The sequence below is a fragment of the Equus quagga genome, chromosome 16 (genome assembly GCF_021613505.1).
Source record: "Equus quagga isolate Etosha38 chromosome 16, UCLA_HA_Equagga_1.0, whole genome shotgun sequence".
NCBI classification, from domain to species: domain Eukaryota; kingdom Metazoa; phylum Chordata; class Mammalia; order Perissodactyla; family Equidae; genus Equus; species Equus quagga.
Genome location: NC_060282.1, coordinates 65,228,621 through 65,253,342, shown reverse-complemented (window position 1 = coordinate 65,253,342; position 24,722 = coordinate 65,228,621). Strand labels below are relative to the sequence as shown.

The 24,722-nt window shown below is 38.7% G+C and overlaps 1 protein-coding gene across 7 annotated transcripts in view; it reads right to left on the bottom strand.

Moving 5' to 3' along the window:
* CSPP1 (centrosome and spindle pole associated protein 1) overlaps positions 1-24,334 on the bottom strand; it is a 152,126-nt gene extending 127,792 nt beyond the window's left edge. For 5 of the 7 annotated variants that reach the window (XR_006885590.1, XM_046642065.1, XM_046642066.1 and 2 more), the window contains exons 1-3: positions 24,063-24,195; positions 8,949-9,057; positions 6,981-7,080 (exon numbers count right to left, since the gene is read on the bottom strand). Coding sequence is in view for 6 of the 7 variants with exons in the window: in XM_046642065.1 (XP_046498021.1) it covers positions 6,981-7,080; positions 8,949-9,047 (199 nt within the window). In the remaining variant the exon portion in view is untranslated. Of the gene's footprint in view, positions 1-6,980; positions 7,081-8,948; positions 9,058-24,062 lie in introns of all 7 variants that reach the window. The other 2 variants (XM_046642064.1, XM_046642067.1) reach the window with 1 other exon arrangement.
* Positions 24,335-24,722: the final 388 nt, after the last annotated feature.

Genomic DNA, 24,722 nt, shown 5'->3' with positions numbered 1-24,722 from the left:
CTCCTCAAAATCCTTTTGAGAGAGGATGGTGGAAGAACGAGCCATATAGATAAGCATTATCCAAGATATCATCAGTATCTAAACAGAAATGAATTTACACAATCATAAAAATGTAGTGTTACTTGACAGTTGTATTGTGAACTATCAATAGACTATTTTCATTGGCTAAAATGAATATTAACAGTTTATATATCACTGATAGCTACTATGCTTAATTACTCAAAGTGTGGTGTCACAGAGCTTTCATTCAATATATAGTTTCCAAACTTGATGTTTATTAAACCAGTTTGTTTTATAATTCCTAGAAGAGAGCACTTAAGGAAAACTCTCTGTTGGAAAATTATTTTACATTTTTCCTAGTGTCAAAAATTACGTATTTGGCCTAATTTTAAGGCTGCAAATATTCAAGCAAGAAGTCAGTAACAATGTGGATACGATATCAAACTATGTCTTATTCTTTTTTTTCTAATTTTTTTTTTCAGGAAGATTAGCCCTGAGCTAACTACTGCCAATCCTCCTCTTTTGCTGATGAAGACTGGCCCTGAGCTAACATCCGTGCCCATCTTCCTCTACTTTATACGCGGGACGCCTACCACAGCATGGCTTTTGCCAAGTGGTGCCATGTCCACACCCAGGATCCAAACTGGTGAACTCCGGGCCGCCGAGAAGCGGAATGTGCGAATTTAACTGCTGCGCCACTGGGCCGGCCCCTGTATTATTCTTTAACAAGACTCAATGTGCATCAAAAATAATTAATTATTGCTTCAGTTGGCAATAAAAGAAACATTCCATAAATATTAAATTCTAGACACCCAAGAGAATTGTTTATTTTTACAATGGAGACCTTCATTCATTCATTCAAAATATCTTCTCTAAGCACCAAAGTGCCAGGCATCGTGCTAGGCAGCGAATATACAAAGGCAGGCAAGTTAGCATGCCATTGTGGTACAAGAGAGAGCTGAACAAGTTCAAAACTATTCTTCAAGGGGAGATCCAATGCCACAGGAACACAAGGCAGGAATGGCCAACATCATTTGGTAAAAGTAATGAAAGGGTAAAACTATCATACAGAAAACAAGAAGCCATTGAAGGGTTTGAAGCAAAAACTAACATGATCAGATTTGTTTTGTGGAAGGATAACGAGCAGAAAAGAGACTTAGTAGAGACGACTAGTCGTAAAACACAAACAACACTAGAAAAAAAATCCAAGTAAGAGATAATGTAAGCCTACATAAAATAATGTCTGTGGGAATAGAGAAAAGTAAATTTATTTGAGGTTTAGGCATTAGAATCAACTGGACTTGTATAATTACTTGCTATGGGATCTAAAAGGAAGAGAGGAGTCAAGAATGACTAAACAGCCAGCTCACTGGATCACAAAAATATCTGAGAGGAGTAAGTTAATTTTGTATGTGCTGATTTTGTCCTATGACATCCAAGTACAGATGTCCAGTAGAAAATTAGATATATGGGTCTGGGGGCCATCCCCATGGCCAAGTGGTTAAGTTTGCACGCTCCGCTTCAGCGGCCCAGGGTTTCACTGGTTTGGATCCTGGGCGCGGATATGGCACTGCTCATCAGGCCACGCTGAGGCGGCGTCCCACATGCCACAACTAGAAGGACCCACAACTAAAATATACAACTATGTACTGGGGGGCTTTGGGGAGGAAAAAGCAGGAAAAAAAAAAGGAAGATTGGCAACAGTTGTTAGCTCAGGTGCCAATCTTTAAAAAAAAAAAAGAAAATTAGATATATTGGTCTGGAGTTCATAAAAGAAAGTGGGATTGGAATAAAGATTTAGGAGTCATAAATACGCTGATGGAAAATAAAGCTCTGTGAATGGATTAGGTCATTTAGGGAGTGCATGAAATGAAGAACGGGTTTTGGACAGAGCCCTAAGGGATACCAATTAAGGAAAAGAGAGAAGTCATTGACTGTAAGTTAGACTTAAAACTTCCCAACATTTGCGAATGTAAAAATCAAAGAATAATTCTTAAATCTTAACGTAATTCTCAAAAATCAAAAATACACTTTTAAAAAGATATACAAGAGGTCAGGAAATTAACATTTATTGTCCACCAATTATGCGGCAGTCATCTCTTCATATGTATTCAATTATTGCCACAATAACCTTGCAAGATAAATGTCAATTCTTAAGATGAAAAAACAGTTTAAATAACTTGTGCCAAGTCACGAGAGGCATGATAGCTACATACAAATCAACTTGTAACCCCAGAATTTCAAAGTGATTCTGTCTACCTCAGTGCTTCAGCGAACCTACTACTAAAGCTTTAAAAAATTACCTTTTGGAATAATCAAATTTTCAATTCATAAAAATTTAGGGATAGAAGATAGTCCAACTTCTTCATGTTACAGGTAAAGAAATTGAGGGCCTTAGAGAGAAATAGAGAATCTGAACACAACAATCACAAGAGATTGAAACAGTAACCAAAAACCTGCCAAAAAATGGGGCGAGCCCAGGGGTGCAGCAATTAAGTTCACGTACTCCACTTCGGTGGCCCGGGGTTTGCCAGTTTGGATCCTGGGCAGGGACCTATGCACCACTTATCAAGCCATGCTGTGGCAGGAATCCTACATATAAAGTAGAGGCAGATGAGCACGGATGTTAGCTCAGGGCCAATCTTTCTCAGCAAAAAGAGGAGGATTGGCAGCAGATGTTAGCTCAGGGGTAATTTTCCTCCAGAAAAAAAGAAAGAAAGAAAAAACTGCCAAAAAACAAAAGTCCAGGACCAGACAGCTTCTCTGGTGAATTCTACCAAATATTCAAAGAAGATTTAATACTTATCCTTCTCAAACTCTTCCAAAAAATTGAAGAGGAGGGATGCTTCCTAACTCATTTTACAAGGCCAACATTATCCTAATACCAAAACCAGACGAGAACAATACAAAAAAGAAAATTTCAGGCTAATATCACTGATAAACAATAGACACAAAAATCCTCAATAAAATCAAAGCAAATCAATCAACATGATACACCACATTAACAAGGAAGAATGAAAATCACATGATCATCTGAATAGAATAGAAAGAATTTGACAAGATCCAACATCCATTTATGATTTAAAAAAAAAAACTCTCAATAAAATAGGTATAGAAGGAAAGTACTTCAATATAATAAAGACCATACGTGACAAACCCACAGTCAGCATCCTACTTAACAGTGAAAAACTGAAAGCTATTCCTCTAAGAACAGGAATAAGACAAGAATGCTCACTCTCATCAATCTTATTCAACACAGTACTGGAAGGTTTAGCCAGAGAAATTAGGCAAGAAAAAGAAATAAAAGGCATCCAAATTGGAAAGGAAGCAGTAATACTGTCACTATTTGTGGAGGACATGATTCTATATATAGAAAATTGTGAAGAATCCACCAAAAAACTATTAGAAATAATTTTAAAATACAGTAAAGTTGCAGGTAAAAAAATCAACATACAAAAATCAAGTGCATTTCGGGGCTGGCCCCGTGGCCGAGTGATTAAGTTTGTGTGCTCCGCGGCAGGCGGCCCAGTGTTTCATTGGTTCGAATCCTGGGCGCAGACATGGCACTGCTCATCAAGCCATGCTGAGGCAGCATCCCACATGCCACAACTGGGTGGACCCACAACGAAGAATATACAACTATGTAACGGGGGGCTTTGGGGAGAAAAAGGAAAAAAATAAAATCTTGAAAAAAAAAATCAAGTGCATTTCTATACACTAATAATGAACTAGCAGAATGAGAATTCAAGAATACAACCCCATTTACAATCCCAACAAAAAGAATAAAATACCTAGGAATAAATTTAACCAAGGAGGTGAAAGACCTTCACACTGAAAACTATAAAACATTATTGAAAGAAATTGAAGAAGACATAAAGAAATGGAAAGATATTCCATGTTCATGGATTGGAAGAATTAACATAGTTAAAATGTCCATATTACTTAAAGGAATCTAAAGAGTCAATGCAATCCTCATCAGAATCCCAATGACATTTTTCATAGAAATAGACAAAGAATCCTAAAATTTATATGGAACAACAAAAGACCCCAAATAGCCAAAGGAATCCTGAGAAAAAAAGAGTAAAGCTGGAGGTATCACACTCTCTGAATTCAAATTATACTACAAAGCTATAGTAATCAAAACAGCATGGTACTGGCAGGGAAAGAGACACAGAGATCAATGGAACAGAATTGAAAGCCCAGAAATAAAACCAGACATCTATGAACAGCTAATCTTCAACAAGGGAGCCAAGAACACACAATGGACAAAGGAAAGTCTCTTCAATAAATGGGTGCTAGGAAAACTAGATAGCCACAGGCAAAAGAATGAAAAGAATCAAAGCAGACCATTATCTTACTCCATACACAAAAATTAACTCAAAATGGATTAAAGACTTGAATGTAAGACCTGAAATCATAAAACTCCTAGAAGAAAACACAGGCAGTACATTTTTTGACATTGGCCTTAGCAGTATCTTTTCAAATACCATGTCTCCTCAAGCAAGGAAAACAAAAGAAAAAATAAACAAATGGGACTACATCGAACTGAGAAGCTGCTATATGGCAGAGGAAACCATCAACAAAATGAAAAGACAACCCACCAACTGGGAGAAAATATCTGCAAGTCATATATCCGACAAGAGGTTAATTTCCAAAATACATAAAGAATTCATACAACTCAAGAACAAAACAATAAACAACCCGACCAAAACTGGGCAGAAGATATGAACAGTCATTTTTCCAAAGAAGATATACAGATGGCCAACAGGTACATAGAAAAGATTTTCAACATCACTAATCATCAGGGAAATGCAAATCAAAACTACAATGAGATATCACTCATTCCCGTCGGAACGGTTATTATGAAAAAGACAGGGGGGGGCCGGCCGTTTGGCTCAGTGGTTGGGTTTGTGCGCTCCGCTGTGGTGGCCCAGGGTTTTGCCGGTTCGGATCCTGGGTGCAGACATGGCACCGCTCCACCAAGCCATTAGGCAGCGTCCCACATAGCACAAGTAGAAGGACCCACAACTAAAAATACACAGCTATGTACTGGGGGGCTTTGAGAGAAAAGGAACAATAAAATCTTTGAAAAAGAAAAAGGACAGGAAAAAACAAGGGTTGGAGAGGATGTGGAGAAAATGGAACCCTCATACACTGCTGGTGGGAGTGTAAACTGGTGCAGCCACTATGGAAAACAGTACGGAGATTTCTCAAAAAATTAAAAATAGAAATACCATATGATCTAGATACTCCACTTCTGGATATTTATTCAAAGAACATGAAAACACTAATTCAAAAAGATATATGTACCCCCACATTCACTGCAGCATTATTCACAATAGCCAAGATTTGGAAGCAACCCAGCGTCCATCAACAGATGAATGGACAAAGAAGATGTGGCATATATACACAATGGAATACTACTCAGCTTAAAAAAAGAAAAAATCGTGCCATTTGCAACAGCATGGATGGACCATGAGGCTATTACGCTAAGCAAAATAAGTTAGACAAAGAAAGACAAATACCATATGATCTCACTCATATGTGGAAGATAAACAAATAAACACAAAGTTAAGGAGAACAGATTGGTGGTTACCAGAGTGGAAGGGGGTAGGGGGAGGGTAAAAGGGGTAAAGGGGTACATACGTATGGTGATGGATAGAAACTAGACTTTTGGTGGTAAACATAATGCAGTCTATACAGAAGCTGAAATCCAATAATGCACACCTGAAATTTACACAATGTTATAAACCAATGTGACCTCAATAAAATAATATTTTTTTTCTTGGAGGAAGATTAGCCCTGAGCTAACTGCCACCAATCCTCCTCTTTTTGCTGAGGAAAACTGGCCCTGAGCTAACATCATGCCCATCTTCCTCTACTTTATATGTGGGATGCCTACCACAGCATGGCGTGCCAAGCAGTGCCATGTCCACACCCGGGATCCAAACCGGTGAACCCCAGGCCGCTGAAGTGGAACTTGCGCAGTTAACCACTGTGCTACCGGGCCAGCCCACAATAAAATAATTTTAAAAAAAGAAATTGAAGATTAAAGCATTAAAGATTAAGGAACTTAACCAAAATATAATACTTAAGCTCACTAAAGCTGTATTCTAACCAATAATTTATAATAGAATCAGAATTGAATTTATCTATATATCTGATACTAAAAGCACGGCATTCACTTTGAGCTGTTTTTCTTGTAGAGACAAAGAGCCCACTAACTATTCAGTCTGTTGGCCAACATCCCCTTGTACACAGTGGTACACAAACACAAAGCAGTTAACAATCTAGGAGTACACCTGTGGTCATGAAAAATAGTCCACATGAGAACAATGCTAAAACCAAATGAACTCATCATATTCGACTTCCTTTATGTGGAAAAGTTTCAGTCATCATAAATAATGCACAAGATACAACTTTAAAATATTCATACATTTCCTTTTAAAAAAATGTATACCTACCAACAAGCCAAAACATGCCAAAAAGTTTCCAAATATTTTCATACCAAACCATAATCTAAAAATCAGTATAGCTGCAGGTTTAACTTCTTTACAATTCCAATATAGTCATCAATAATTAAAATCATCTTTCACCAAATAGCATTTTGTATCCTTTAAGTATATTTCTTTGATTTTTAAGTAAAAGTAAGTCCACCATTTTTATTAAACAACACACTTTCTCTCTCTCATGCACACACATATTCCATTCAAATTTTTCAATTAAGTTTTAGTTATGTTATATATACTTACTGCTATGATTTCCTTAATTCATAACCAAAGCAGTAACATTTAAAATAGGTACAAGATTCTCAGTATGCATTATACTTCATATGTAGATCGTACTGTCATATGTAACAATACAGAAAAGAAAGAGTAACTAGGATGCCAAAGGCATCTTTTTTTCTGACAAGACAAAGCTCTTTCACAACAGCCTGCTAAGAATATCTTAAACTCAATTTAGCACAGCTAATGACATACCTAAGGAACCCCTGGTCTGTTGACTGTTTGGTGGTATGTTTTCCTTAGCCATGGAGATTAATATTTTACTGTTTTCAGAAAGCTTCTCTGATGCCTCTCCCTGAAAGAGACATAACATTTACAAAAGCAGAAGAAAAAAACCCCACAAAATATACAATTCATCTCAATGCTTTTATTAAACAACTTGATGAAATTAGACAGTTACACTGCAGAAGAAATTTAAGTGTAAGGCTTGAGAATTAACCCAAGGTATTTAATACTGTATTAAATGTTCTAATATTTAGCTCATTCATTTATCAACAAATATTCAGTGAGTTCCTAATGGGTACTGTCCCAGGCACTGGAAATACATAAGAGAAAAACACAAGAATCTCTGCCATCATGGAGCTTATAAAATATTGTAGAGACAAACAATAAACACAATACATCATTAGATTATGTGATGTGTAGACAGTGCTAGGGAAGGGCTATGAAAAAAAACAGAGCAGGGTAAGGAGACCCAGAAACAATGGGGGAGGGACTGCAAGGCTCACTGAGCAGGTGATATGTGAACTAAGACTTAAAGATTATTATTTATGTACTATTTAATACCAGAAATTATAATAAAGCAGTATTTAAAGCTATGTAATAACTCTTTCCAAACACTGTAAGCTAGTCCAAGTACTGGAGAGTGGTTAAGAGCATAGACTTTGGAGCTGGACACACGAAGGTTCCAATCCTGAATCCACCACTGTGTGCACCTGGACAAATTTCCTTAACCCCTTTAAGCCTCACTTTCCTGATGTGTAAAACAAAAAAATATTCCACCTATTTCACAGGGATATTAAAGTCCTTGACACAACTCCTTGCACATGGCAGGTACTATGAAAGGAAGGCAACCTAGTATGGTGGTTAAGAGAACATGCACTGGATTCAAGTTGCCAGGGATCAAAGCCTAGTTCTAACTCTATCATCTTAGTTTCACTACTTAACTTCCCCATGCCTCAGTTTATTCATTTGGAAAATGACAATAATAACAGTACTTATCTCATGGATTCATGTGAAATATCAGTGTAACCTCTTAAGACTACACCTCGTCCATAGTTAGCACACAATAAATGTTAGCTATGTGAGTAAAATTCCTCTATAATTAGGGTGTCCATATTATTTATCATCTCAACCAGAATATTTCTGTCTAGGACAAATGCTACACCAGATGAGACACAGGAACAACAGGTAAACTAGGATTGCCTTGGGCAAACCAATATATATATGGTTACTCTCATTATGATGGACCATATAGGAGAGATTAATCTACATTCTTTGTTTCATTACATACACTGAGCCCATGAGACAAGGTGCCACATCTGTCTAGATTAGTGCTGTATTCTGAGCCTAGCACAGTAGCTAGCACAGTCTCAATAAATATTTGCTAAATGGATGAATCACTCTCACCAAAACTTTAAGAAAGCTTTAAGAAAGTTTTTTCAGACATTGCTTTCACAAATATTTTAACAAATATATATTCTGAGCAAATATGCAAAATAAAAGAAACTATTCTAATAAATTCACTTTTGTAGATTTCAAAAAATAAAAATTTTTTTGAGATATTGACTCATTTAAAAAAATTGAACTTTTTTACACAGACTACGAGAACTTGCTTTTACACGTATTGTTCATATTCTGAAAGTTCCTTGTACTAGAACTAGTCTCCTAATCCTTTTATGAAGGACATAAATTATTAATTAAAACTCTAATAAGAGAGAGGAGAAGTTGTGAGATACAAAATACTGCAAAAGAAAAACTGCATTCGAAATCACTGAAATCTTGTCCAGAGTCAGGCTCTCAGAGTTAGAACGAAAGCACAGCCAAACTTAAGCATGAAACAGATGATTCTCACTCATAGAAGAGGAGGTTTTGCATTTACACAGGGCTAAGCTTTAACGGCAATCTTAATGTAATATGCTGGGAGAAAATGATTAACTTCACCTTCATTTCCATGTAAGGTGGATCACTTTCCAATTCTGCTTTGTCTTTGGCCAATTTGGCTTTTCGCTCTTCAATAAATTCATCCAAATTATCAGTCATTTTGTAGATACTGAAAGAAAATAAAACAAAACTTTTAAAGAGGACAGTTACATCAGAGGATTTTTAGGCTAATTATTAACATGCAGGCTTAGCCTACATTTAGTATTTCAACTCATTTCCCAAATGGAGAACTTCAAACAAGCTTGACTGAAATGTCCGCCTGCTTTCTCTCCAAACTTCCCAGAAAGACCTACATTTAAAATACCCAAAAAGAAAGAAAAAATAAAATGAACCACCACCACCATCCCCACACACATACCAAAAAAAAAAACTTTGAACTCTAAGTCAAAGCACTTTTTTTCTGTGTTTTTTTTTAACTACTTGGAGGTAATTAGGTAATTGTGAACATACAAAAAAGTTACAATAAAAATAGTACAAAGAACACCTTACTCTTTACCTATTTCCTATTTTTGAGATTTTGCATCATTTGCTTTATCCTTTATGCACATAGTTCATTCTCTCTTTACACACATAATTTTTTCCAAAATTATTCAGAGGGTGAATTACATATATCATGGCCATTTACCCCTAAACGTTTCCATGTGTATTAAGTTATTCTCTTACATAACCTCAATATCAGCTTCAGTAACATTGATTTTTTTAATCTACTGTCCATGTTCCAATGTTGTCAAATGACCTAATAGTGTCCTTTACAGCATATTTTTCTCTCTTTCCAGTTCAGGATCCAGTCTATGTTATTCATTGTTATGTCTCTTTAGCCTTCTTTAATTTGGAACATTTCCACCACCTTCCTCTGTCTTTTATGACATTGATATTTTTTCATACATCCCACCCCCACCCACCCTTTTTAATAGAATGGTCTCATTTGGGGTTTGTCTGATGTTTCTTCATAACTAAATTCAGGTTATGCATTCTCAAGAGAAATATTACTTAGGTGGTGATGTGTCCTCTTCAAAGTGTCAATAATTAGAGACACACGATGACCATCTGCCCTTCATTAGTGATGTTATTTCTGATCACCGGGTCAAGCCACTGTCTGATTTCTGCACTACTGTTCCCTTCTAACTATGAGGAGGTATTTTCAGACCACACAAATATCCTGCTTCTGATCAAAATTTCCAAGATTTGGCATCAACTGGTGATTCTTAACAGATCCAATCTTTGATTCTAGATGGCTGCAAAATGCTAATTTTCCAATTCCACCACTCTCTGCATATTTCATTCACCAGTTAGCACTTATTCTAAGAACCCTTCCTTTACCCACATTTATCAGCTTATCATCAGTATGTTCTCATGAAAGCCTATATTTTTCAGTAAGCCCTAGAATTGTTTTTAAATTCATAAGCTGTTGTTTTTATTGAAGAATAACTTATATACCATAAAATTCACCCATTTTAGTGAACATTTCCATAAGTTTTAGTAAATTCACACAGTTGTGCAATTTTCCCCACAATCACACCTTATAATGCTTCCATCACCCCAAAAAGGTTCTCTCATGCCCCTGTGTAGTCAATCCTCATTCCCACCCCCAACTCAGGCAAACACTGATCTGCTTTCTGCCTCTATAGTTTTGCCTAATGTGGAAATTTCATATAAATGGATCATACAATACATAGTCTTTTGTGTCTGGCTTCTTTCAGTTAATGTTTTTGAGATTCATCCTTGCAGCTATTAGTAAGTAGTTACTGTTTTTTTACTGCTAATTAGTATTCCATTGTATAGAAATGCCACATTTTATTATCTATTCACCCACTGCTGGACATTTGGGTGGTTTCCATTTTTTGGCTATTTATGAATACTGATACTATGAACATTCGTGAACAGGTTTTTGTGGTGGACATATGTTTTCAATTCTCTTCAACACATACTTAGTGTGGAATTGCTGAGACATCTGTAACTATGCTTCACATTTTGAGGAACTGCTAAACTGTTCCTCTAAGTGTAAGTGACTGGACCATTTTACATTCCAACCAGCAGTATATGAGGGTTGCAATTTCTATATGTCCTCACCAATACTTGGTATCGTCAGTCTTTTTTTTTTAAAAAAAGATTTTATTTTTCCATTTTTTCTCCAAAGCCCCCCCCCCACCAGTACATAGTTGTGTATTTTTAGTTGTGAGTCCTTCTAGCTGTGGCAGGTGGGATGCCACCTCAGCGTGGCCTGATGAGCAGTGCCATGTCCACACCCAGGATCCAAACCAGCGAAACCCTGGGCCTCTGAAGCACAGCATGCAAACGTAACCACTCGGCCACAGGGCCAGCCCCATCTTCACTCTTTTTGATCTTGGTCATTCTATTGGGCGTATAATAGTACTCAATGTGGTTTTAATTTGCATTTCTCTAATGACTATGATGTTGACCCTCTTTTCATGTGCTTGTCATTCATGTATCTTTATTATATATATATAACCACTGGCAAAATGTCTTCCAATCTTCTGTCCATTTTTAAAATTAAGTTGTTTTCTTATTACTGAGTTGTAAGTTTTTTGTTTTTTTTTTTAAAGACTGGCACCTGAGCTAACAACTATTGACAATCTTTTTTTTTTAAATTGCTTTTTCTCCCCAAATCTCCCCAGTATATAGTTGTATATTTCAGTTGTGGGTCATTTTAGTTGTGGCATGTGGGATGCCGTCTCAACATGGCCTGATGAGTGGTGCCATATCTGTGCCCAGAATCCTATCCAGTGAAACCCTGGGCCACCAAAGTGGAGCGCGTGAACTTAACCACTCGACCATGAAACCAGCCCGATTTTTTATATATACTAGATACAAATCCTTTATCAAACATGTCTTGTAAATATTCTCTCTTAGTCTGTGGTTTAAGTTTTCTTAATAATGTCTTCTTTTTTTTAATAGATTTTATTTTTTCAGAGCAGTTTTAATTTCACAGCAAAACTGAGCAGAAGGTATAGATGTCCCATATATCCTCTGCCCTGCTCATGTACAGCCTCCACTATTATCAACATTCCCAACCAGAGTGGTACATTTGTTACAGTCGATGAACCCACATTGATGTATCATTATTACTCAAAGTCCATAGTTTACATTACCATTCATTCTTGCTTTCTACATTCTCTGGGTTTGTACATATGTATAATGACACATATCCACCATTATAGAATCATACAGAGCAGTTTCTCTGCCCTAAAGGTCCTCTGTACTCCACCTATTCATCCCTCCCTCCTTTCCAACTCCTAGAAACCAATGATCTTTTTACTGTCTCCATAGTTTTGCCTTTCCAGAATATCGTGTACAGGTGGCCCTCCGTATCTGCAGGTTTCACATCCGTGGATTCAATCTACCATGTTTACAATCAGCAGTTGGCTGAATCCCTTGGGGATACAGAGGGCCAATTAAGAGACTTGAGCATCCATGGATTTAGATATCGACCCAGGGTCCTGGAAACAACCCCCACAGACACAGAGGGACTACTGTGGTTGTAATCACACAGTATATAGCCTATTCAGATTAGCTTCTTTCACTTACCAGTATGCATTACTAACTTTTCTCATTGTCTTTTCAACCCTTCATAGTTCATTTCTTTTTAGCACTGAAAAATATTCTAGCGTCTGGATGTACCACAGCTTATTTATCTACTCCATCTACTGAAGGACATCTTGGTTGCCTCCAGGTTTTGACAAGTAGGAATAAAGCTACTATAAACAACTGTGTGATGATGTCTTAAGAACAAAAGTTTTTAATTTTTATGAAGTCCAATTTATCCATTTTTCATCAATTTTTCATCAATTGTTGTGCTTTTCATGTCATGTGTAAGAAGTTTTTGCCTTCCCCAAGATCACAACTATTTTCTTCTTTGTTTTCTTTAGAAGTTTTATAGTTTCCTCTCTTACATCTAAGACTATGATCTATTTCAAGTTAATTTTTACAAATGATGTAAAATGAAGGTCAAGGTTCAATTTTTTTTGCACATGGATTATTGTGCAGATAAAATTATTCCACCACCATTTTTTGAAGACTATTCCTTTCCCTACTGAACCTAGAATTTTTTTAAATACATTTTTCAAAAACCCATGAAACTTAGGGACTAATTGGATTATGTGGGAAGAAAGAAGGAGCCACTGATGACCAAAATTTTAATTCCTGGAAACTAAACGTGGACATAATCCTGTACAGAAATAAGTCAGAAGAAGCTGGCTGGTTTGGAAAGGTTTGGTTTAGATAGGTTAAGTTAGGGCTAGTAAGACATGCTATTGGAAATTTCCAGCAGATGGTTAGAAATTCAAGACTTAAATTCAAGGAAAAGGACCACATTAGAAATGTTTATTTAAGAGTTAAGTATTTTAAAGATAATATTTGAAGCCAAGATAAATGAGCACAGACAGGAAAAAAAGAGAGATGACCTAGAACTAAATGCTGGGCAATGTACACTTGAAGGGGTGACAGAAGAATTGAAGCTAGAAGAAAATAAAAGAAAGAATAATTTTAAAAAGGATAGAAAGAGGCTGGCCCCGTGGCTGAGTGGTTGAGTTCGCGCGCTCCGCTGCAGGCGGCCCAGTGTTTCGTTGGTTCGAATCCTGGGCGCGGACATGGCACTGCTCATCAAACCACGCTGAGGCAGCGTCCCACATACCACAACTAGAAGAACCCACAACGAGAAATATACAAATATGTACCAGGGGGCTTTGGGGAGAAAAAGGAAAAAATAAAATCTTTAAAAAAATAAATAAATAAATAAAAAGGATAGAAAGAAAACCAAGTTGACATACTTTGTGGAAGGAAGAGAGATATAAGAAAGAACCAGTCAATAATATCAAATGTAAGAGTACAAGAAAACAACCATCCACTGAATTTAATCTTTGGGGGACAATGATAATTTGTAAAAATGTAGAGAAGCAAGATTGACTTAAAAGAAATATTTTGAAACTTACATCAGTTTAGTACATAATGTGAATTCAATCTATTATTTATTTCCAAAAAGAACAGATTTTAAAATATAGCTTTAGCAAAATATATTCGAAACCAACAAAAGTTAATATATTTTAGCCATTTTTGTTATTTGTCACAAAAGATTTTCCTGGTAAAAATTCAAAACAGCTCAACAGCAAAGGGAAGTTTTTATGTTAAAAAATCACTTCTTGAAGGAAGGGGGCGGAGCAAAATGGCGGGGTGAGCTGACCCGGGATTCTCTCCCCTCCAAAATACAACAAAAGATTGGAAGAACTGAATTTCAGAGAATAAACATAATGCCAGCTCGTTAGAGACCTACAATACCAAGAAGGCGGAGATCATAAACCTTGCTTACACCCTTGGAGGTGCTGGAACGGTAGGAGAGAACATTGCTCCCTCCCCTAGAGTCTGCGATCGCTGCGGCGCGGGTCGGGGAGGGGCCACGCGACGGGGGGGATCATCCAGGACTCCTGCCGCTGATTCAGTGGAGACCCGCTGACGGAGGGAAAGCTTCCGTCCGCAGGGACCCCATGAATCAAGGGCCTTGGGAGACCAGAGAACAGAACTGATCTGAACCCAGACCGGCACATGTGAGTAACAGCCCCTCCCCACTAACAAAGCCAGTGGGCACAGCCATCTTGCCGCGAAGGCGAAGAGCTCATAACAGGCGGCTCTTGACCCCCATCTAGTGGCGACAGCCTGCAACTGCAACTGAATTCTACCACCATGTGAAAAAACCGCTCCTCTACCATCCAGCAATTTATAAAAGCCCCAGATCAGAAGGAAAACAATAAAAACATAGAATTAAGTCCTGAGGATTTGGAAGTAGGTAAACTAAGTGATAATGAGTTCAGAGAAGCTATAATCAAAAAACTCAATGAGGTAGAGAGAAAGATAGAGAAACAAGCCGAGTTCTGGAGTTACTTCACAAAAGAGATTGAAATCATAAAGAAGAATCAAACAGAATTACTTGAGATGAAAAACACAATGGACCAGATAAAACAGAATATAGATTCCCTGAATGCCCGTGTAGACAACATAGAGGAGAAAATTAGCATAATCGAAGATAGACAGGCTGAATGGCGCTAGACAGAGGAAGAAAGAGAACTAAGAATTTAAAAAAATGAGGAAAATCTCCGAGAGATAATGGATTCAATGAGGAGTAAGAACATAAGGATCACAGGAATTCCCGAGAATATGGAAAAGGAAAATGGAGCAGAAAGTGTGCTTAACGAAATTATTGAAGAGAACTTCCCAAATCTAGGGATCGACGGAGAAATGTGTGTAGACGAGGGTTTTAGATCTCCTAGATTTGTCAATGTAAAAAGACCTACTGCAAGGCACATAGTAGTAAAGTTGGCAAAAAGGAAAGATAAGGAAAGAATAACTCAGGGAAGTAAGAAAAAAAAAGAGAATAACCTATAAAGGAGCCCCTATCAGACTGTCAGCGGATTTCTCTACAGAAACCCTGCAAGCTAGGAGAGAATGGAGTAACATATTCAAAGCTTTAAAGGATAAAAACCTTCAGCCAAGAATACTCTATTCAGCAAGAATTTCCTTCAGATATGAGGGAGAAATTAAATCTTTTCCAGACAAACAAAAGTTAAGGAAATTTGTAACCAAAAGCCCTCCATTACAAGAAATCCTCAAGAAGGCTCTCATACCTGAAAAAAGAAAAAAGGGAGAAAGGGGACACAAGCCACAGACTAGGGAGACCGATGGATAGAACCAGAACAGGATAGCAAATATTCAACTATAGCATTAGGGTAAAGGTAAGGAAACTACCAAAGCAAGGACGATCTTAGCACTCTAACTACAAATTAATAAGACGAGTTGGAATAAAAAATGAAAATAATTATTTAGGAGGGGAAGAGCAAAGGGTCTAAATCAGTATTGGTCAAGTAAGTAAGAGACCACCAGAGAATAGACTATATTATACACGAGATTCTAAATACAAACTTCAAGGTAGACACTAAAATAAAGTACAGAACAGAATCACAAATCATAAATAAGGAAAAATCTAAGAAACCCAGCATAAGAAATTGCAGTATTAAATGGGTAGTCTAAAGCACACAGGAAAAGAAACGCAGGAAAACAAGATAATGAGCGACAGATTAACAGCACTAAGTCCACATGCATCAATAATCACTCTCAATGTGAACGGATTGAACTCTCCAATAAAAGACACAGAGTGGCAAAATGGATTAAAGAACAAGATCCAACAATTTGTTGCCTCCAGGAAACACACCTCAGCCCCAAGGACAAACACAGACTCACAGTGAAGGGGTGGAGGACAATACTTCAAGCAAATAGCAAGGAAAAAAAGGCAGGTGTTGCAATTCTCATATCAGACCAAGTGGATTTCAAAATAAGACAGGTAAAGAGAGACACAGAGGGACAATATATAATGATCAAAGGGACACTTCATCAAGAAGAAATAACGCTTATAAATATCTATGCACCCAACACAGGAGCACCAAGATTCATAAAGCAACTATTAACAGACCTAAAGGAAGATGTTAAAAACAACACAATAATAGTAGGGGACCTCAACACCCCACTCACATCAATGGACAGATCATCCAGACAGAAAATCAACAAGGAAATAGTGGAGCTGAATGAAAAACTAAAACAATTGGACTTAATAGACATATATAGATCACTCCACCCTGAAGGAGCTGAATACACATTCTTCTCAAGTGCACATGGAACATTCTCTAGGATAGACCATATGTTGGGAAACAAGGCAAGCCTCTACAAATTTAAAAAATTGAAATAATAACAAGCATCTTCTCAGATCATAGTGCTATAAGGCTAGAAATTAACTACAAGAAAAAAGCTGAGAAAGGCACAAAGATGTGGAGACTAAACAACACACTACTGAACAAGCAATGGATCATGAAGAAATTAAAGAAGAAATAAAAAAATAACCTGGAAACAAATGAAAATGATAGCATGCCATACCAACTCATATGGGATACAGCAAAAGCTGTATTAAGAGGAAAATTCATCACAATACAGGCACATCTTAACAAACAAGAGAAATCCCAAATAAGCAACCTTAAAGCACACCTAACTGAACTAGAGAAAAAAGAACAAATGAAGCCCAAAGTCAGCAGAAGGAGAGAAATAATAAAAATCAGAGCAGACATACATACTATTGAAACGAAAAAGGCAGTAGAAAGGATCAATGAGACAAAGAGCTGGTTTTTTGAGAAGATAAATAAAATTGACAAACCACTAGCCAGACTTACAAAGAAAAAAAGGGAGAAAGCTCAAATAAACAAAATCAGAAATGAGCGAGGAGAAATAACAACAGACTCTGCAGAAATACAACAGATTATAAGAGAATACTACAAAAAACTATATGCCAACAGAATGGATAACCTAGAGGAAATGGATAAATTCTTGGACTCCTACAATCTCCCAAAGCTCACTCAAGAAGAGGCAGACAATTTGAACAGACCAATCACAAGGAAAGAGATGGAAACAGCAATCAAAAACATCCCAAAGAATAAAACCCCAGGACCAGATGGCTTTCCTGGGGAATTCTACCAAACTTTCAGAGAGGATTTAATACCTATCCTTTTCAAGCTATTCCAAAAAATTAGGGAGGATGGAACACTTCCTAACACATTCTATGAGGCCAACATCACGCTGATACCAAAACCTGACAAGGACACCACGAAAAAAGAGCACTACAGGCCAATATCACTGATGAACATAGATGCAAAAATTCTAAACAAAATCTTGGCAACCAGAATTCAGCAATTCATCAAAAGAATCATACATCAGGATCAGGTGGGATTCATACCAGGGACACAGGGATGGTTCAACATCCGCAAATCAATCAACATAATACACCACATCTACAAACTGAGGAATAAAAACCACATGATCATCTCAATAGATGCAGAGAAGGCATTTGACAAGATCCAACAGCCATTTATGATAAAAACTCTGAACAAAATGGGCATAGAAGGAAACTACCTCAACATAATAAAGGTCATATACGACAAACCAATAGCCAACATCATACTCAAGGGGCAAAAACTGAACACCATCCCCCTGAAAACAGGAACGAGACAAGGATGCCCTCTATCACCACTCTTATTTAACATAGTACTGGAGGTCCTGGCCAGAGCAGTCAGGCAAGAAAAAGGAATAAAAGGAATCCAAATAGGGAGGGAAGAAGTGAAACTCTCGCTGTTTGCAGACGACATGATCTTATATATAGAAAACCCCAAAGAATCCATCGGAAAACTGGTAGAAGTAATCAACAACTACAGCAAAGTTGCAGGGTATAAAATCAGTTTGCATAAATCAGTAGCATTTCTATACTCCAGTAATGAAGCAACAGAAAAAGAACTCAAGAATACAATACCATTCACAATCGCAACAAAAAGAATAAAATACCTTGGGGTAAATTTAACTAAGGAAGTGAAGGACCTATATAATGAAAATTACAAGGCCTTTCTGAGAGAATTGGATGACGACATAAGGAGATGGAAAGACATTCCATGTACATGGATTGGAAGAATAAACATAGTTAAAATGTCCGTTCTACCTAAAGCAATCTACAGATTCAACGCCATCCCAATCAGAATCCCAATGACATTCTTTACAGAATTAGAACAAAGAATCCTAAAATTCATATGGGGCAACAAAAGACCCCGAATTTCTAAAGCAATCCTGAGAAAAAAGAACAAAACGGGAGGCATCACAATCCCTGACTTCAAAACATACTACAAAGCTACAGTAATCAAAACAGCATGGTACTGGTACAAAAACAGGTGCACAGATCAATGGAACAGAATTGAAAGCCCAGAAATAAAACCACACATCTATGGACAGCTTATCTTTGAAAAAGGAGCTGAGGGCATACAATGGAGAAAAGAAAGTCTTTTCGACAAATGGTGCTGGGAAAACTGGAAAGCCACATGTAAAAGAATGAAAATTGACCATTCTTTTTCACCATTCACCAAAATAAACTCAAAATGGATCAAAGACCTAAAGCTGAGACCTGAAACCATAAGGCTTCTGGAAGAAAATGTAGGCAGTACACTCTTTGACATCAGTATTAAAAGGATCTTTTTGGACACCATGCCTTCTCAGAGAAGGGAAACAATAGAAAGAATAAAAAAATGGACTTCATCGGACTAAAGAGCTTCTTCAAGGCAAATGAAAACAGGATTGAAACAAAAAAACAACCCACTAACTGGGAAAAAATATTTGCAAGTCATATATCTGACAAAGGCTTAATATCCATAATATATAAAGAACTCTCGCAACTCAACAACAAAACATCAAACAACCCAATCAAAAAATGGGCTGGAGACATGAACAGACATTTCTCCAAAGAAGATATACTGATGGCCAATAGGCACATGAAAAGATGCTCATCATCGCTGATCATCAGGGAAATGCAAAACAGAACTACACTAAGATATCACCTTACAACCCGTTAGAATGACAAAAATATCTAAAACTAATAGCAACAAATGTTGGAGAGGTTGTGGAGAAAAAGGAACCCTCATACACTGCTGGTGGAAATGCAAACTGGTGCAGCCACTATGGAAAACAGTATGGAGATTCCTCAAAAAATTAAAAATAGAACTACCATACGATCCAGCCATCCCACTACTGGGTATTTATCCAAAGAGCTTGAAGTCAGCAATCCCAAAAGTCCTATGCACCCCATGTTTATTGCAGCACTGTTTACAATAGCCAAGACGTGGAAGCAACCTAAGTGTCCAGCAACAGACGAATGGATAAAGAAGATGTGGTACATATATACAATGGAATACTACTCAGCTGCAAAACAGAACAAAATCATTCCATTTGCAATAACATGGATGGACCTTGAGGGAATTATGTTAAGTGAAATAAGCCAGCGAGAGAAGGATAACCTGTGTATGACTCCACTCATATGAGGAATTTAAAATTATGGACTAAGAACAGTTTAGTGGATACCAGGGGAAAGGTGGGGTGGGGGGTGGGCACAAAGGGTGAAGTGGTGCACCTACAACATGACTGACAAACATTAATGTACAACTGAAATTTCACAAGATTGTAACCTATCAATAACTCAATAAAAAAAATCACTTCTTAAAATTTCCTGGTTTTCCTAAGTATTTTATATCTGATAGAAACAAAAGATAAGGATGGGATAACACACATTTAATCATATACTTTGCTAGAGGATTTCATGCAGAATTTAAGCAGAAATGTAATTAATCTAAAAAACCAAAAAGTAACAAGCCTCTTTCACTCTGAACTCTCTAAAGTTATCACATAATTGTTAACAATTATTAATATGTTCTTATGTTGTTCTAACCACTCTTTGAAAGCTCTCTCTAATTTATAGATACTGAAATTTCCCTTTACTATAACAATTTAACCTCAATTATAAATTCTAGAATTGATTTTATGCAACAGTAACCATTGTAATGAAACACATTTTTAAACAATGATAGTGAGTATACTATACGCCATAGCTAAAGCATGAGATTCATCAGATGTAAGTATATGTTTAATCCTTTCTAATTTTATTCTACTGTCTAATCTGATTAAAACATAGCTCTACTATTAAATTGAAGAGTCAAAGATACTAACAAGCCTTCTCCTGGCAATGCCTTCCAGACAAAGAATGCCAGGAACAATACTGTGGTTAAACTAGTTGGGTTTATCACTCATTGCATCGAGAGATGCCTCAATGCCCACCTTGAGGAACTTTAGAGTATCTTAGTAAGAGGGTGTTAGAAAAGACTTATGGGATTTGGACTTGTGTTAGGTGATTTGGGGGAGGGTTTAAGGAAGCAAAGCCTTGCTCAGGATTGAATGCAGTCAGGAGGTAAGGGTAATTCTATGACTGGACAGCTTAATAAATCTTACCTATAGGATGAGGCTAAAACTGTAACTGGTAAAGAGGCAACAGTCAATCATATGAGCTGGGAGAGGGGATGTTTGGCATTTTGTGGCTTGGACAACATTCATGTTTTACATGTGTTTGGACATGATTATAGAGTGGTTTTGTTTTTCTCTTGATCCATCACGGACACAAGCAGCCTTGTTCGACGTTGATGTTCTGTGCAATTGTTTATCTTCAACAGACCAAGCCTAAGCAGTACTGTCAATCCGATTCCTAGGAACACCAAGGCCTTGGTGATAGTACAGGCCAGCTTCGAGCTGTCATGGCCACTTTTCTCTTTCTCACTCCTAAAAGCACATGACAACTTGCATAAAACTACAAAATTATTCAAGAATTACTCAGTGAGTTACAGAGATTGTGTTAACAGATACAGCCTAAGTATAAAACAGAGTAACAATGTTTATAATTTAAAGATTAAGATACAAGAAAGATACCTATATGGGATTCTTTATCTTCCTTCACCCTACAATGTAAAATCACTCAGAACTTTTTTCAAGATATTATTACCAGGTTTTTTTTCTCCCAGTAGCTGTGTACAACGTATGCAGATGATAAACAGTTTTCAGGAAAACAGTTCAACTGAAAGACCTGGATTTGAAACCCAATTCCATCACTAACACTCCATGTGATTGACCTCAGATACGTTCCTTAACCTCTCTATCCCTCAGTTTCCTCATTTGTAAAATGGAAATATCTACTCCAGAGTTGTTATGGAGAAAAAATACAATGATGCAAATAAAATGTATGACACACCTGACACTTAGAAATCAATAAATCACAGCAGTTTTATTAATTCTTGTTGTACTTTCATAATCTTTGTACACATCAGTACTCCCCTTCTTTTAAAAAGCGTCCAAACAAAGTACACTGGTTATCATAATCCAAATCAACATCTCTAAATCTTCAACTTAGGCCCATTGTGTTTATCATATAGAAAGAAATATAAGCAAAACAGAACATTCCCATTCTGCCAAACCTAAGCAAATCTAAAAAACAGAGAGGACACAGAAATAACTGAGAATGCCCAATTCCTTCTTCTAATTTCATCAATCACTAAGAGACAGGAAAACATTGCTTCCATCCTTTTCCCTCTTGACTGAAGTGCAAATTTCCTCCCCACTATGGAAGCATGAGGAATGGAAAACAACTCCCGTCCTAAAGGAAGGCACTGTTCTAGATGCTAAGGGGATGAAAAGTATAAGATATAATCCTTGCCCTCAAATAATGCCCCTGACAAGATAATGCCCCGACACAGTGGTTCATAGTCTAGCCAGACTGGAGTTTAGGGACTGAATGTGAGGTACCCATAAAACATCCAGTGGAAGTATCAAGAAAACAATTTGAATATGACTGGAATTCAGAATAGAGCCCAGGTTAGAAAAAAGGGTTTAGCAGTTTTTAAAATGATCATTAAAGCTATAGGAGAAGTGGATGCCTGGAAAAAGAGACCCTAGAGTAAGAGAACAAGACTGAGGACAGAATAGTAGGGAGTGCTAACATATGGGTGTGGGGTGTCAGAAGGAGCCTGTGAAAGAGCCTTAGAAGAAAGAAAGGGAGGCATGAGGTGAACTAGAACAATGTTTCTCACTTCCCATCTATCCAGAGATGTTTCCAACAAATGAAAGGTGCTCAGTCTTTTTCTCCAGGCAGATGACAAGCACATGAGCAACTTACTTCCACAGGCACACCCAAATTTAGACAAATCCCCCTAACTGTTGCTAAGAAATAAATACCATATGGTTGGGGGGAGAGAGGGAGGCTGGGGGTTAGGATATGTAAAGAGAGTGAATACATAAAAGCATTATTAAGTCTGTTAGCAGCTGTTAATAATACCTCATTATATTGACCAAGGACAGTAACATAAATTAGGTAGCCTTTGGGTGACGTAAAATTGCCGAAACACAGGGAGAAACGCCTGTGTCTCCCACTCAGGAAAGCAACCAGAATACAAGTCAGAATGATGTTAAAAGGGTAATCTGAAATCTGCTCAAAGTTTGTGAGTTAAATTGCAATTTGTCTGAAAATTTTATTTGAGAAAAACTGTACTGAAAGCATCCTATTTCAATTTACCCCATCTAAAATCATCTGCTCCCTTCCAGAAGGTCATCTTGTACTGCAGGAGACCCCAAATTTCATCACTGGGGAGCATTTCAGCAGATCTTTAACCAGCACTCAGTGTCCTCCTAGGGAGAGAATGATATGCAGAAAAAAAAGCAGCATCTGACTGGTTTCCATGGGATTCCTTTTTGCTTGTCAACATGACAAGCCATTCTTTCATATGAAACAGAACTTCTCTGGTAAGGATAACTGGCTTTTTACAAACTCATATTGGTTGCTATCAGGCTATTGCATTTTCCGATGTGTTTGGAAACTAGGCGGTGGTTTACTTTAGAATTTAGTCTTCCCAGAAACCCAAACTAAACTCTTTAATCCTATAATCTTGAGAGCCAGCCTCTCTCAAAAGATGAGTCCCATGGCTAACATTTACTGAAAACTAGATTCAAATCCCATATAACAATCCTAAAATCAAGGCAGTTACAAAGAGGTTCAAGCTCCAGGAGCCAGGGGGAAACAGGATAACAGGACCCGACCTCACAGGGCTGTGGTGATTTAATAAATTTTACTTGCAAAACAAAGCGGTGGGAACAGCGCCGGGTGCACAAGCACTCAGTAAACGTTAACCATTAACCAGCACCGAGGAAGAGGGCAGGGGCTTCGGGAGGCTCAGCCGCAGAGCGGAGCCCCAGCCGCGGGGGAGGGAAGGCGAACGGGCGTGAAAGCTCAGCTCGTCTCCAGGAGCTGTGGGTGGCGGCCGCGTTAGGAAGCATCCACACGTTGTCAGGCAACCGGGTCTCGACAACCCCCGAGGCGGCGGCGGTGGCTGCGGCCCGGGAGTTCCGACCGGTAACCAGGGCGCCGCCCCTGGGCCGGCCCTGCAGCCGCGAGACCCCCACCACAGGGAACCCTCGGCCCCCGGGAACCGGGCACCGTCCCCAGCCCGGCGGCCGCGAGACCCCACCCAGCAAGGAACCCTGGGCCCCCAACCCCCGTAACCTGGACGCCGCTGCCGGCCCAGCAGCCGCGAGACCTCCGCCCCAAAGAGCTCCCGCCCCCGGCCCGGAGCCGCGAACGCAGCCCTGGGACACAACCCCCGACCCTGAGCCCCGACCACACCCCGCCAGGCCCGCTCCCCACCCGCGGCGGCGAACACTTACTCAGCAGAGCGGGCTCCCGTCCGGGGAGACTTACAGCGCTCCGAGGAGTCTCTCCGTGGTTCAAAGAGGTGGCGGCAGCCGCCCACCGCGGGAACTATGTGACAGGCCGCCGGGACCGGGCTCCGCCTCTCAGGCCGAGCCCTCCACCCGCCCTTCGTCAACGGCCGAGCGCGGCCCCGCCCCCACTGCGGCCGCGGGGGAAGGCCGCGCGGCTCGGGGCGCCCCCTGCCGCCCGGAGGCCGCACAGCCGCTGGCCGTTCGCAGGGCTCTCCCGCACCCACGCTGGGCGCTCAGGCACCTGGTTCCCCTGCTCCGCCTGGAGGCTTAAACTGTGGGAGCCACTTCCCAGGCTGAGTCGATTCCAGCCCGTCCAAACCCTGCAAGCCCCAGCCAGCCTGGCAACAGGGTCGGAACCTGGAAAGAAAAAAAGAGTAGAGGTGGCAGTGAGAGAAAAGCTGTTCACATAGCTTCTCGGGACATTACTCTTCTTCCAGGAGTCTGGTCAACGTTTTGTCCTGGGCTTTTATTACTAATTTCAGCATGCTCAGTTCACACCAATATTGAGTGGCCATATGCTACCACCAGAAAAGAGATCTCTAGCTTCCCAGAGAGTAGAACTAAGAGTCCTTCATCCTAAATTACTTCCTAAGAGGCATTTTT